This window comes from Acanthopagrus latus, chromosome 20 (assembly GCF_904848185.1).
Source record: "Acanthopagrus latus isolate v.2019 chromosome 20, fAcaLat1.1, whole genome shotgun sequence".
NCBI classification, from domain to species: domain Eukaryota; kingdom Metazoa; phylum Chordata; class Actinopteri; order Spariformes; family Sparidae; genus Acanthopagrus; species Acanthopagrus latus.
Window position 1 is genome coordinate 19,597,272 of NC_051058.1, and position 15,132 is coordinate 19,612,403.

The window sequence follows — 15,132 nt, forward strand, 5'->3', positions numbered from 1 at the left end:
TAAGCAGGATCAGTATGCCTTCTATGCTCTTTATTTTTATCCACCCTTAAATACTTCTACTGCATTTTAGATAAAGTAAGGTAAACTGGTGATCCCCTTCTATTGACTAAATGATTGAATAAACTCAGGTGTTTTCCTGTGTTGTTTTTTGTAAAATGAGAAGAAAATTGTCTGTTGTCACTTTAAGAAAAAAAGGTAATATGAAATAAGACAAAATGATCTATGCAGTAAAAACAAGTTTTACCAAGCACAGAGTGGATGGATGCATTCATTCATCGTTAAACTAAAGTTTTGACAGAACACAAACACACACATACATGCCTTTCACGCTGCTTACCCAATGTGAATCCAGAAAATGTAAAGAACACATGAGGTCTAAAATTAAATACCACTTTTATTTCTCCAAGAAGATCATGATAAAAACAAACATTTTCAGTGATGTTATGTTCACTATATATTAACCCCCATTAGGTTGACAGGTCTTTTGTGGTATTTCTTTGAAATGTCGACTTCAATCTGCAAAAACAAAAACAAATTTACAATCAGGATTACTGTCAATACTGTGCAATATATATTCCTTTCTAAGTACACATGTATCAACACTGATTTAATTTAAATTAAATATTATTTCAAATGTGAAGTTTATCAGCCTCTTATGTTTACAGTACTCAAAGAGGGGTGACGAATTCTACACAATCTTCTCTTTCCAGTGAGCTGGACAGCTGCCAACCCCGTGAGCATAAATAAATTAAAATAGTAATCCAATACCAGTTTCTGGAGTTCCCGGGTGCGTCCTGCCAGCAGGTCAACACGAGGCTCCAGTCTGGACTGCTCCTCCAGGGCCTCCTGCCTTTTCTCAACCATTGTGGCACCCTTCAGGACCAGAATCTCCGCCTGCTTCATTTTCTGTCTCAACACCTCTGACACACGCTCCACATACCTGAACACATTTCGAACACAAAAAATAATGATGACGTTGCTTCAATTACATCAGATTCTGTGTATGGAATATCAATACAATTTCTGCTGAGTTAAGTTGATACTCCCAGGATCAGTTATGGCAACATTACCGTGGCGAGGCCTGGATCATAAACAGGTGCTGCATCCTAAGAGAGGTGAGCCGGCCAAGAAGGTCCTGTACCCCTGACAGCATCTCTCGAATATGTTCGCGGGTTTGGCCTTGGATGACAGAAGGGGCCAGCTGGAACTGGCTCATAGCGACCACGTTTCCCTCCTCTCCCATCTCACTCACGCGCTGGGTTAGGAACATTTCCAGCTGTACAAACACATGAAACCAGTGTCACTTGTTCGGGATAAATCTGACAGATGGTCTAATCTATCATCCAAACACTGTCCAATGAATGAAAAGATACAGCAAACATGGTGGCTCTGCTTCAGCCAACTTTCTATCCCATATTAATTAATTTCCAAATGAAAAACTGTTTGAAAACAAAGCATTATAATAAAGTTCTGCTGAACTGCAGAGATGTCTTGAACTACAAATCTTGATCTCTGGAGTTAAGAAAACATCTCTCTTTGATGCAGACCCCAAGAAACGACACAGCATTTTGATTTCAAATGAAAAATGTGATGCAAACATGATCATCCCAATTTAAAAAGTAAAACAGATTAAAAGAAGTACTGTAAATGTGTTTTACTAATATTTGTGATACACCCACAGTCTTTGTTGTTTTTGCAGCAGCTGGTTTTGAATTTGCAGACGTAAAAAAACAGATTGTTTAAACACAAAAGGGTACAAAGCCTGCATTAACTGTTTTCGCCACTTGAGGGCAGTGGAAACAAGCTGAAAAAACTATACTGGTAAATCACCTTATAAAGTTGATTTTGAGTCCTTCTTGTGGCCACTTTAGGAATACAAGTCCAGTCCTATTCACTAGCAGGTAGTTTACAGTGGCTTTTTAAAGTTTTTTGCCAAAAACATCTGCCTGTTGCGGCACTAACATTTCAGGGTGTAAAACCAAAACAAGTTTGAGTTTGAGTTAAAACGACATCGAACTCCATAGAGCTCAGAGGGCTGCAGATTTTGGTGAGAATTTTCTGTGTTTCTGTTCCCTACAGGAAACCCTTTCACATAGCTTAGTCATTTGATCCATTAACAATATATAGATATTGACCTTGAAGTATTTATATACTGTACACTATCCTGTTAAGTGTTAGTCATCATAATCTGCAAAAGTACGCCCTCTATTTCAATACCTAAGAAGTTTTTCGTAGATTTCATAATAATATTATTTCATGAAATAATATAAATGGGTTTTGGTAAAACATAACACTAAAATGATCCCTGGTTGCAGCCATGCTTATAATCACCATCTCTCTGTTTCATGACTATAATAGCCATTGTGAAGACATTACCTCATACACAAAAGTCAAGATGAAACACAGTCTAACAAGGGTTGTATGACAGTAAATGACTCGTCTTTACCTCCATGAGCTCATCGATGAACTGGCTGCGTGACTGAGAATTCTCTAGTATACTTAAGGCATCCTCACCCCTCGCCACACCGTCAGGACCTACAAGCAAAAGGACATTTCAACAGTTGAGCATGTCAGAATTCAAGTGAATGGCAATTTATAAAAAGAAACGTAATTACAGTCTGTGCCCGCATCCACAATTTCAATTTCAATAGGAGCCGCTTCACTGTCACCCCAGTCGATACCGCCAGCATCCTGTCAAAGGAGACAGACAGAAGTTGGAGTGTTAGAGCAGTGGTCCTCCACAGTTTCTATGCGATGTTCAGATGAACTTGTTCTTCTCATTTCCTGGTTTTAAAGGCTGCTTTACAGTAAAGTGCTACTTGTTCTGATACTTGTCTATACCCACTTAGTCATTATATTCACATTACCTATGATTATTTATCAAAAAACCTAACTGTCTTTATATTTTGTCAGAGCACCAATAGTCATCCTACAGTACTGTATCTGATCAAAAATATTGTGACATTTGATTTTATTGCAGTCTTAACCTTCATAAGTGCTTTTGAGTATGTATTGACAACATTTCAAGGCCATATTGCCTAGCCTTACAGCAGATACATAGTTAAACAATGCAAGGTGAACACAAGCTATGTATACTAGATCAAAATGTTCAGGTATCTTACCTCCACACTGATGCCCCAGTCTATTCCACCCTCTACCGTGATGCCAGAAGTTGCATCCTGGGTATCTGTACCAAAGTCACCCCAGTCAATCTAAAGCAAGTTTAACAAGACAACAAACAAAAACAAAGTCAGTGGTGAGAATAATCAGTAAGTAATTGACACATTAACACATCTATCTGACCTACTCTGCCATTTGTTGAATATCTCACAACTACCTCACAAGTCCTGGGGATGTATTAGATCATGTAAAACAGTTTGGAACCTTGATAATTTGAATTAAAAGCTTTGAGCCGCAAAATAAAAATGAAGTGGATTTAAGGAGATTCTATAAATAAAAAAGAAGAAGAAAAATGAAGAAAAATGTTGACCTGTGTGATTTCCATCAATCAACTGGACCTTTCTATTATCTCATCTCATTTTATCTCATTATTAAATATACAGAGACAGTAAAACCAACCGTATCATCTGTGACTGTATCAGCTGGAGCTTCTTCCACAACTGGCCTCTCAACAACTGTGGGGACTTTCCCCGTTCTCCACTCGTAAAATGTTGCGTTTCCTTTCTTCTGGGCAAATGTCAGCAGGGGCAGGACTGGTTCTGACCTAAAAAAATAACAACATGTGAGCTCATGTGATAAAAAGTGAAAATTGCCAATGTTTTTTTTTTTTTTTTTAGCTCTTTGAAAGAGCAGACGAAAAGTTGCATTGTTGCTGTACCGTGTTGGTTATGTATATGTATGCTAAAAACATTATAATGGTCTGAGAGTTTGTTATGTATGATAAAGTAAATAAAAGAGGATATACTCACCACTCGCATACAAAGTTTGTGAAAGCAGCATAAAGTTGAATGTGCTCCTCTAACTTCGCTGCATCCTTCCCAACTTCCTCAAGAACTGCGGGTAAGTCTTTGACAAGAGCCTGAAGCTCACGAGCGACATTTTCTCCCTGTCAGAGAAGAAAAAGTCAAGTGACAGGATGAGAGACTGAACTAGCATCCTTACATTTAATAAAAGGCATACTGTGGAATGTATTTTGTGTTTGAAATTTCTCCTGCAGACGCGTGTGTTCCTGTACTCACTGTGATGCCGTACTGTTTGCAGGCAGTGTAGTAGCGTTCCCTCAGGTCTGCGGCTGAGCTCTGGCACTCCACTTCCCGCCGGCTCAGCTCCTGCTGCAGCTGCTGGGCTTTGGCCAGCTGCTTTCTCAGAGCCGGACCTTCATAGCTCACACTGCGACTCAGCAGGCTGGCAACCTCCGCTGGGACCCACAAAGAGACTTTATTTCATTAAAGAATGCTATACATGGAAGTTTTTCATTTCTATAGCTGGACCTTGATACCCCTTGTCCAATAAAGTTCTTTGTTTAACAGTTAAGTAAAAGACAGCTTTAGATTTTTTGGTTTCAGGGAGAATAATGACAGATATTTGGACTGAAAATCAGTTTGAATAAAATACTCTTGGTGTGCACAGATATTGTCACACTATGAAAAATAAATATGTTGGTATGTATAGGATTCCTTTCTTTTTAAAGTGCACTCACCCAAATAGACATTATCTGCCTCGTAAAGGGACACAATCTCTTGCCAATCCTGTGACAAACAAAACATAATTCAAATCTCAATTTCAAGATAGCCGTAGGTTTTTGGGTTTTTTTGGTAGAAGAACATAACACACATAAATCACCTGTTATAGAAATTAGAAGCTGACAAAGCGAGACAAAGTTTAAATCGTCTCACCTTCATCCTCTGAGATGAATATCTGCCAAAGATGTTCTTTGAGGAAGCTTCAGTTCCCTTCAGTATCTCCACTATCCTCAAGCAGTGGAAGTAGTGAATGTCTATCAATAAAACAAACAAAGAAACAAAAAAAGTTTGCAAATTTGTGCACACAGATAAATTAATTTGTGGACAGCAATTAGCAAACAACAACACAGGAATTAAAGCAACATTACATAACACTACACATATTAACTCAGCTGATTCTGGGCTTTTATATTGCAACAAATTACATGCAAAAATTGTGAAAAGTAACATTAACACAGACCTTTAACTTCAATTATATCTTCGTTATATATGACACAAAAATTACATGAATGAGTTCTTGTAAAACATAGAAAACACTATAACTTTTCCATGTAGCACAAATATCCAGTTGGTCAGAAGATTATTTGAGGATTCTATAAATACTTTCAAAACACTGGTATATTGTTGTGCTTATCTTTCACATAAAATTGATCTCTGTGACATAAATGGGACCTACAGGAGCCGGCGAGAAGCTGCTTGATCTCCTCGTTCTCTGGCATGTCCTGGATGGCAGCGTTGATCTTCTCCCTGATCACTTTCACTGCACTCTGCCATTTCAGATTACAGTGACGTCGATCCAGCAGCCAGTCTGTGGACACAGAGAGATTCAACAACATTAATGTCTGTGGATCTGACATCATTTGACTCATCTGTTGCATGCAACAGCTGGTGACAGATCAGATGGGGAAAAACATTTGGATCACAGTAACATATGAAATTAACAGCCCGTTTTTATACTCGTGTCTTTTGACTTACCCAAAAGCTTGCTGGTCTGTATGTCGATGGGAAGGTTTTGAATATTCTGGTGGAGTGAAAGAACCGTTCAAACATTAGCAATTGACACTGTTTTCCTCCACTTTCGTGCCACTTATTTGAACAGCGAGAAAATACTGAATTTCTTTTGCAACTTGTAACGTTTAACAGCTTCAAAGAAAACAGAAAACAGTCTCAACAAACAGGACAAACTATCTTATTCACTACTTATTCACTCTTTGTGACATGTTTATTTTTCAGTTAACTGGACTTTGACTGTGTGACAGCTAGCTAGCTAGTCGTTAGCTAGCAGGCAAATAAAACCGAGACAGAGTGACTTTATTTCAGCTTACCTCCATTTTCTCTTCACCTCTTCAAAACGAAAACGCTTCAAAGACTTTATGGCTTCATTTTATGTTTACTTAAAATGTTGTAGTGCAGGATGACAGTCACCATCCGCTTTTCACTGTTTATGACACGTTACGAGAAGCACAGCCAATAGAAGGAGGCGATGTTACGTAGGTAAGAAGGATTGACCAATGATATGTCACTATGCTGAGCGCGGCAGCTGATTGGTGGGTGGTTTAGATCCGGATTTGCTGCAGAGTCAGAGTCCGTCGGTAGAGGGCGGTGTTGTCATGTAACTGTCTGCAGGCTCTGACATGAGAAAGAGTTGTATTTAAGGCCTGTTGTAAAAAAAAACAACAAGTATTTACCTGTTTGGAACATTCATATGTCAGGTTTCTATCAAGTTTCATGTCGGTCAGGACGTAAAATTATAATTGATAAAGATTTAATATACATATAATGAATTGTTTGATTAACACAATGTAACCCTTCTGTTTAATTAATTAATTTAAGGGTCACTGGAACTTGTACTACTACTATTACTACTGATAGTAATAATCATGCAATACCATGATACCTTGAAACTGTGGTATTTTCTGAAGTGTTTTTTTGTATTGTGAAAATCTCTATATTATTGTGTTTACTGTGTAGGCCGAGTGGTATTTCACTGGTGTGGCTGGTCAAGTTGGAGCTAGTATTAACTACCTTGGTTGTGTAGGTCAGTGGTTTGGTCTGAAAGAGTCATGAGATGATTATTTGTAGTGGAGGCAAACATCTCATTTGCAGGACTTTTCTTTTATCTATCCTTTCTTTTTTTTGTGAAATATTGAATCATTTTAAATATTTTGGGCCTGGAGAAGTTATTTAGATGAAACAAATTCAGAGTTTAGACAAGAAATGTGTCTTTGGTGGACCTGCTAACAAATCCTCGATATTATGAGGCCCCCTGCTAACGAGTTAAAGGAAACCTTTCCGTTTGTCATGAATCCAGCTCTTTGTATCAGTCCGTACACAAATCTCTTGTATGATGTCACTGAAAACCAAGAGAATAACACAATACTATGACTCTCACACTGCCATTATATCCCTGCATGTACAGCAGCTGCTGTCGTGCCTCTCAAGTGGCCTAATTCACGTCATTTGAATGTTAACCAAACTTGCAAAGTAAGCATCCATTCACTGTCCGTGCTTTTACACAAGCCATGCAAAACATCAGGGACATTCACCTCATTCAGGTGATCTTTCTCTCCATCTGTTTGTCTGCCTTTAGTGTTATGTAACAGGAACGTGAAACTCAAACTCTTTATTCTGCGTCCAAGTTCCACATTAAAACAAGACGGAGGCTGATAAAAAGGGAATATATTGGCAGTTTGGAAAGTCGCTCACTTCTCAAGTTCACATTAACTCTGATGCCAGTAATCTCGATGTGGACTTTGCTGGAAAAAAAAAAAAAGGTCCCATCAAATCACATGGTTGCAACATTTACTCACTCGTGCACTTAGCTGGGCTGGCTTTAGGTGTGTGTGTGTGTGTTTGAGGAGGGTGTGTGCTGTAGAGTGGAGAGAACAGAGGGACAAGGTGAGAGAGAGAGAGAGAGAGAAAGAGAGAGGCAGAGGGAGAGAGAGAGAGAGATGCTGCACCTGTGCACGGTCACCTGAGAAGAAGAGCTAAAGAGAAAACACAGAGGAGGTAAAGAAATTGTCAGCATGGCGGGAAAGTTTCACATCTGACAGAATCTCCTTCGACCAGCTCGTCTTCAACAAGGTAAAAACACACACTTGTGCACCTAAAAGCTGTTTTATGTCTCTACTATGCTACAGAACGTTTTCTTTGATGACAGAATGCACATTTGCATAAGAGTACATCCAGTAAACAACATCCAGTAAACACAGCCTTATATGGTTGAAGTATTGGTTTGGCTTATTGACAAGCATCCAGTAAACAAATTATACAAATAAAATGCAACACGTATGACTTTGTCGGGCAAAGAATGAAATGGAACGGGACTCATTTCCTTCGCTGTCCTTGCTGGTGCTTTCACTGTCCAACCATCAGCTGGAAAATTTAGTCAATTAATTTGCCATTTTCAAACTTAGTTGAGGGTTTCTTTTTTTTAGTTGAGGGTTTTCTTATTTTTGTTATTTTACATTATAAAGAAATTAATATTTTTGGGTTTTGGACTGTCTGGTGAATGAAACAAGACATTTTAACATGTCATCTTGGGCTATGAGTGATTATGATGGACATTTCTATGGTATTTACTGATGGTTGATAGAAAAAAAATACTCGGATGGATTCATCAAAATATCTGTGGTTGGAGCTAAAAGATGGAGACAGGTGGGCGGTGTCTTTAAAACCTGCTGGACTAGACGATTGATCCGTCGTTACAGTTGCAGGTTGTGTTGACAAACACTGTACAAACCCACAGAAAATCATTACAAATTTTAAAGTAGAGCCCAAATTTTTAAAGAAATATGAAATATGTCAGGTTGGACGTCGGGAAAACGTGTAAAACGACACACAAAGCACCTTGAATTTTCCTTTAAATGTGATAAAGCATCATGCAGCTGCAATGACGTGTTTGGGAGAAATATTTACATACAAAAATTTTTATTTTAACATCTTTTTTTCTGCCAGTAAAGCTAAAATGAGGCTCCAGGCAGTAAAAAAAAAAAAAATAACAGGATCAGAAAACGGCCTCGGGCTATTCCAGCTGATGTCACTGCTATGCTGTGTGATGTTTGAGCAGGTTACACTGTTTGAGTAAGAAAATTAAAGCACCCTTAATTTCCAGACTTTCACAAACTAATAAAGATGATATAGTGATTAATTTTTCAAGACTTTATCAGGACTATTTAGCAATTATAAGGTTTTTAAAGAAAAGTCTGATTTCTTTGATTTCTGCTTCCACAAAGCAAACAATTACACACAATCTAGACGCTTAAACAGAAAAAGAGAACATGTGGACTCTTCATCAACTCTCTCAACTCTGCTGTCACGGGTCAACAGTGAAGCTGGCGCAAGAGATGAAACCTGAGAATGTAATGAACCTGCGGCTCAATTATGAGGGCAGCACAGCGCGTGGTGCCCTTGGAGCCTCCTCTCAAACATTGTGCTATAGAAAGGCTCTGCAGCTGGTTAGTGATTTCCAAACGTGGCCACAGTGTTCCCTTCGTGCTGTGATCTCTGAGGCTGAGCAGCTCAACCACACATAACAGAATACATGGTAACTTATTAAAGAGAACTATAGAGGGCCTCCTTTATGTCAACAGGGCTTTTTGTCTCAAAGGTCACATCTAAGTCAAACAGGGAATACTAAAAGAAATATGTGTGCATATTGTACCGCCGCGGTCTCTTACTTAAGGCGGGTGTGAAAGTGCTGCTCGAGCCGTCAGAGCGACTTTGTTCTGCAGAAACTGATGAAAAGTCAACAACGCCATGTTAATGCTCTGCACACACTCGTTACAGAGGAACCTGTCTTTTGTTGAAGACTAAACACGAGCATGCTGCTGAATTTAGCTGGAAAAGAAGGGAAATTCATGGAAAAAGATTTGAAACGAGGAAGTTCCCTTTAGAGAAGTAAAAGGAATCCAAATATGAAAATTCAGTCATTGTCGCCTCACTGATGGAAAGTTCGGTGACGTTTCGTAGTCCACAAGACATTTCTGGAGCTTCACAGCAAAACAGAGTTGCAGCATTCTCCTAAACAACTGAAGCAGATGGGGACTTGTTCAAAAATGTAAAAAAAACCCCAAAAACATCTGAAAAAGAAAACATAAAATGGTTCCATACAGCTTGGAGTCTCCGAAAACCACAAGATCCCAAATCCATTTGAATGTTTAGACATTATTTACATCCTCGACTGGGTTCATGCTAACGCTTGTAGCTTAGAAGCAACAGGGAAGATTTCATCTCAGAAAAAGGTGTAAATAACATTTTCAAATCAATTCTGGTGACTTTGAGTTTGCCGAATGAGCTGCAACAATCTGCTAGATTTTTGGTTTGATGTGAAGCTGCAGAAATGTTTTGTCGACAGCACGAGCAGATGATGACTGAATATGAATTGTTTGAACAGTTCCTCTATCGCTCGGCCTCAGCAGCCGCTGGAGAGCTCATAAAAGTTCATTTAGGTCGGAAACACTACCTGTGACCACGGTGTGTGTAAACAGCCAGGTCAGAAAATAAGTGTGATTAAGCAACAAGGGGCCGAAACGTAACACGAGGTTCAGACCGATGAAGCTGAGGGGTTCTGATGTAAACAATGTTTAAATACCATCCAACACCATCACAACATTAAATCAAAATTCTCCTAAACTTTTTTTCCCCGCTGTCTCTCCTGAACCTTGGCACAACTTCTGCTTGCCAGGTGCGTCACACGACATGCCTCAGATAAGAGTAAGATGAGGGTTTCAGCTGAAGGGCATGGACGGTGTATTTGCATAGGTGCTCCACGGTGAAATGACCACACCAAAGGAGGATTCGTGTGGGTAGAATATTTACTTCCTGTCCAACCCTCATAAAGTAGAAATCACAGCCTTTGTGAAACTCATAAACTTTGGTTTTATAAGCTACGTTTTATTCACAAGCTATTTATACATCAGAGCTCCAAGTTGAACCAAGTTTAAAACCCATATTTAAAAAATAAATAAATCTGCAGGCATAAGAAACAAAATCCTTCCTCAGCACTCTGAGCCTCCAGTCCTGGTAGAATTAGTGAGCACACTAACAGGAGCACTACCTGCACCGCTAACTGAGCTAACTGGCTAATTGCAGCTATATGTATCAGCAGTTAACGGATACTCTGGTGGTTTGACTTGAATGTTGTCAACTAAAATTCTTATATCAGCCTTAACCGAAACAGGGTCTCATGTCTCATGTTTAAATTTGTTTTTGTTTATCATTGTTGTTACTGATTAACCTAGCAGTTACTTTCTTCATTAGTTAATTAATCATTTGGTCTGTAAAAATAAGTAAAACTGTAAAAAATAGAATCCCTCTCTTTGTCAGACCAAGACTCCAAAACTCAGAAATAATCAGTTTGTGGTAATTTAGGAGCAAGAAAAGCAGCAATTTCTCACATTTGTGGCATTTTTGCTTGAAAAATAACTGAAACGAAAAATCAATTGTCCAAATAGCTGGTGATTATTTCCTGATGGTGCCTCTGAAAGGTCAAGGTTGACCTTGGAAAAAGTAGTTTGACAAAAAAACTAATCAAATCAAATCAAATCACATAATTTGATAAATGATCTTCACAAGTAAACTTCTTTATATGTCTAATTATGCTCCAAAAACAAGAGTTTTGTGCTGTCATGTTAGGCCTTTTTACAAATTATACTTAAACAGCAGCATCATAAAGCTTTTTATGACACTTGACATTATCAAAATGTCAAGTGTCATCACAGACTCGGTATTAATTCAATAAGGAAGTTGTTTTAGCAATATGAATACCAGGAAACAGAGAATCACAATAGTAATAGTATAGTGATAACTCTGTTTACATGTGGCCATAAATCTGAATGACTTGAGCTGGAATCATAAACAGATAATCCAGAGGTTGTTTGTGTCTGCTTCACTTTGCTGTTAGATAACAGACTCCTGGTTCAGAATTAAGACACACGTAAGCTTCTTCTTCACTCGAAACTGACTTCATATCAGATCACACGGGCGGGACAGAGGACACTCCTCAGATGCTCATTAATTTATCAGGGGAGAGCAGAGTGTCAGGTGTCCTCCCCCCCCGTCAGGTAACACCTCGTACTCACACAGTCCGTCCACAGTCAGTGTCTGCTGTCTGAAGACGGGAGAGGACAGCGGCACGTCTGTGGTGATCAATAATAAGAGAGTGACGTCAAGTTAAAAACATCAGGATCAGCTATAATCAATAACACCTGCAGCACCAGTCATGAAGTATAATAAAGGTTGTTTGTGGGAAGATTAATTAGTGATAGAATGTAACTAAGTGCATTTACTCAAGTACTGCACGAGTACTTATATTTGCACTTTTGAAATTAATAGTCATTGACTTCATTCATTAGAAGTTAATTTCAATACTTAACTACAATTCATATCAGACACTTAAAAGACTTTTACTCAAGTAATATCTGTACGGGTGTCTTTTACTTTCATAGAAATAAAATTTTAACAAGATATCTTTACTTGTACTTAAGTATTCCCATTTCATGCAACTTTATGCCTCTACTCCACTACAGTTATTTGACAGCTGTAGTTACTTTACATATCAACATTATGCATATGAAATATGAGTTACATTTTTCTTTTAATATGGTGTATTGCTTTACATAAACAGAAAATTATTGCATGAGCAAAAATCTAACAATATGAAATACAGCAACACCAGCAGCCATTTTTTCACCATTGTAAATATTTGTACTTATAATACTTTGAGTACACGTTACTGATAATAATTATATATTTAACTCTAATACTTACTGGAGACACTGGTTGTGTTTAAGTCACTTACATAACCAATGACACTGCAGAGATGCTGCTGATGAAGGCCGTTCGGTGTTTGTAAATGTAAGATTGCACTGAAGTTAACAAACAGTTCAGGACTTGGGGGGGAAATCCGGATTTTAAAATCACTGAGGTCAAAAGTCCAAATTCTCCAAAACCCTAAATTTTTAACTAACTGCCACGAGGATAAATCTGTGAAACCTTCTGTATGATGTTAGCTATTTACTTACTATCTCAGTTTGATAAAAAAAAAAAAAAATGCAATAATAATTGAAACTCAACCTTTTACAAGCTCCGGATGAGTGGATGTATTTTGCTCGGTTGTCATGGCGACGGTTCTGTTGCGGTTTTATAACCATCGTCTTTGTTCGGACAAATTTTATGGTGAGATTTATTTGGTGTATTCATTTACAAGATTACAACAAGGTGACTGTGGAGTTTTTTTGTTTTTTTTAATGTTCAGCCAATCGATACAAACTTTATTTGTACAGCACATTTCAAACAAATCAAATGCAAGTGATTTAGGTGGGACTTCAGAAAACAATGGATTGAGACACTAATGCACACACACACACACACACACACACACACACACACACACACACACACACACACACACACACACACACACACACACACACAGTGAAATAGAAATAAAGCTGTTAAAAAAAGTTGAAAATTGTATTCTCAGTAGATTTTATTTCCCTACATGAAGGTCAAAGTAACATGATACACAGACGGTGAATCTGTGTGGGGGATCCCTCTTGTAGTTGAAATTGATATTTTTGCTCCAATTTAAATATATATAGTTTAAAAAATAAAATCAGAATTTGAACCTCATTATAAGTAATTTGTGTGTGGCAGTGGGGTAAAAACCTCCTCATCTTGCAGAGGAAATCGCCTTGGTGTCCTCAGCTGTTGCTACATGTGACTTCAGGGAGGCAATTTGATCCCCTCAATAAATTGTATTTATTGAGGAAATAGACATCTGAAATGTGGTGCAATAAAGCTGCAAGCTGAGGAGGAACTTCCTCATTCTGCTCATGATTTATTTAATTTATCTTTTATTATCTTAATGACAGGTAAATTAGAGATACGTTCCCCACAGCACACTAATTATGCGTGTGTGCCCTTCAGGTCAGTCGTCCAGTCTCTGTTGGTGCCATGGCTGACCCAAGCTGGTGGAAGCTGACCTTCTCACGCAAGAAGAAATCTGAGCCCAAAGTCCTGTACGAGATCCCGCCTGAGTATGGCAGCAACACCGGACACAAAGAGCACTCGAGCAACAATGCCCCCCCTGCAGACCACCTGGACAGCCAGTTCAACGCCAGACTGGAGAAGATTGTAGATAAATCTGCTACCAAGGGCCGCCACGTCAAGGTGTCCCACTCTGGGCGCTTCAAAGAGAAGAAGAAGGTCCGTGCCACGCTGGCCGAGAACCCAAATCTGTTCGCAGAGAACAACCTCAGCGACGAGAACCATAAAAACAAGACTGACAAATAGCAGAACACACATACTTGATCACAAAAGTGTCATATATCAGCGTCATACAGGATGAAGCACATACAAGCACAGCCATGTGGCACTGCATGTGCAAGCTGGATAAACACTCGTTACCCAGGCACCACACCCAGGTCGATACTGGAACCAGTGGACTCACACCTAAACAAACAGCTGGTATCAGCAGACGACCATTAAACGACGTCCTGCAGACATTTTTCCTTCTCTTTTCTCACTTTCTGTTGCTCACGCTGTTGTTATTTATCTTCAGAAATGACATGAAGAAAAAAAAAAGTCACTCTGCCCGTCCTCATGAAAACATCCTTCTGAATTGAACATTATTGTAAACTACGTTTTTATTTTTACTGTAATGGATGAAAAGTTTTGGAATCATACTTCCTTTTTTATGTCTTAGCACACAATCAAAACACTGTTAATCATTTTTGTGACCAAAGCAAATAGAGACTTCTTTTTAACTTTTTAATCAATGTGTATAAAATATTGTTGATGGTAAATTAATTTAAAAAAATGCTGTTTGTATAATCTTTTCAGGAATCCAAAAAATCCCCCAAAGAACATGTATGAAAAAATAAATGTAGTTTGTTTTTAATAAATGTTTCAAGATGGGTTAATATAAAAGAGTACGAGGTTATGTCACAACCATTTGAACGTGTGGATCAATGATTTAAGAGTGTGTTTGTTTTGGGTTACCGAGACGAGTGTGTTTTTTCATCGGAGCCTGTGTGTTTGTTGACATGGAGATAGTAAGCAGACACTGACATCTGATACAGCGTACCGTGCTCCTGCATGTTGTAATATAGCATTATGTTAGGTCACACACTCAGAGCAGATACTGTACAGGTGGTTTTTACTAATGCAAGAACTCTCCACAAATCAGCTGGTGTGTGGCGGTGAAGATTCTTCTGTAACTTAAGGAAGTGTGGGAGTATAATCAGGTAAATGTACTTAAAACATTACTTAATAATGTTATTTATAATCATCAACAGAACGCGGCAACTTTATGACATCTATTTGTATTGCAGAGGTATCTACTGCGATTAGCATGCTAACCAGCTAGCCCCAGCCTGTCATGTCCCTGGACAGCTTTGGGCCGCTAGGTGCACGGCTAACTGAG

At 38.6% G+C, this 15,132-nt stretch overlaps 2 protein-coding genes across 2 annotated transcripts; one reads left to right on the top strand and one right to left on the bottom strand.

Annotated features, from left to right (window-relative positions):
* Positions 1-376: 376 nt before the first annotated feature.
* cdk5rap3 (CDK5 regulatory subunit associated protein 3) lies at positions 377-6,188 on the bottom strand. Its single transcript, XM_037081233.1, has 14 exons — positions 6,029-6,188; positions 5,679-5,724; positions 5,380-5,511; positions 4,857-4,957; positions 4,661-4,709; positions 4,200-4,378; positions 3,930-4,066; positions 3,580-3,724; positions 3,123-3,212; positions 2,616-2,691; positions 2,447-2,535; positions 1,071-1,276; positions 769-940; positions 377-516 (listed from the first exon to the last, which is right to left on the bottom strand). Exons 1-14 carry the CDS (start codon positions 6,032-6,034, stop codon positions 451-453), a joined length of 1,494 nt encoding a protein of 497 aa, XP_036937128.1. The 5' UTR covers positions 6,035-6,188; the 3' UTR covers positions 377-450.
* A 1,361-nt stretch (positions 6,189-7,549) lies between these two features.
* prr15lb (proline rich 15 like b) lies at positions 7,550-14,665 on the top strand. Its single transcript, XM_037080984.1, has 2 exons — positions 7,550-7,787; positions 13,635-14,665. Exon 2 carries the CDS (start codon positions 13,662-13,664, stop codon positions 13,998-14,000), a length of 339 nt encoding a protein of 112 aa, XP_036936879.1. The 5' UTR covers positions 7,550-7,787; positions 13,635-13,661; the 3' UTR covers positions 14,001-14,665.
* The last annotated feature ends 467 nt before the right edge of the window (positions 14,666-15,132 follow it).

Bases quoted from the DNA above. Each gene is read 5' to 3' on its own strand.
- cdk5rap3 (XM_037081233.1), bottom strand. The intron at 5,512-5,678 runs GTAAGTCAAAAG...CTGTGTCCACAG, and splicing joins ACAGACCAGCAAGCTTTTGG to ACTGGCTGCTGGATCGACGT. The intron at 4,067-4,199 runs GTGAGTACAGGA...CTTCTCTGACAG, and splicing joins GCAAACAGTACGGCATCACA to GGAGAAAATGTCGCTCGTGA.
- prr15lb (XM_037080984.1), top strand. From the start codon at position 13,662: ATGGCTGACCCAAGCTGGTGGAAGCTGACCTTCTCACGCAAGAAGAAA.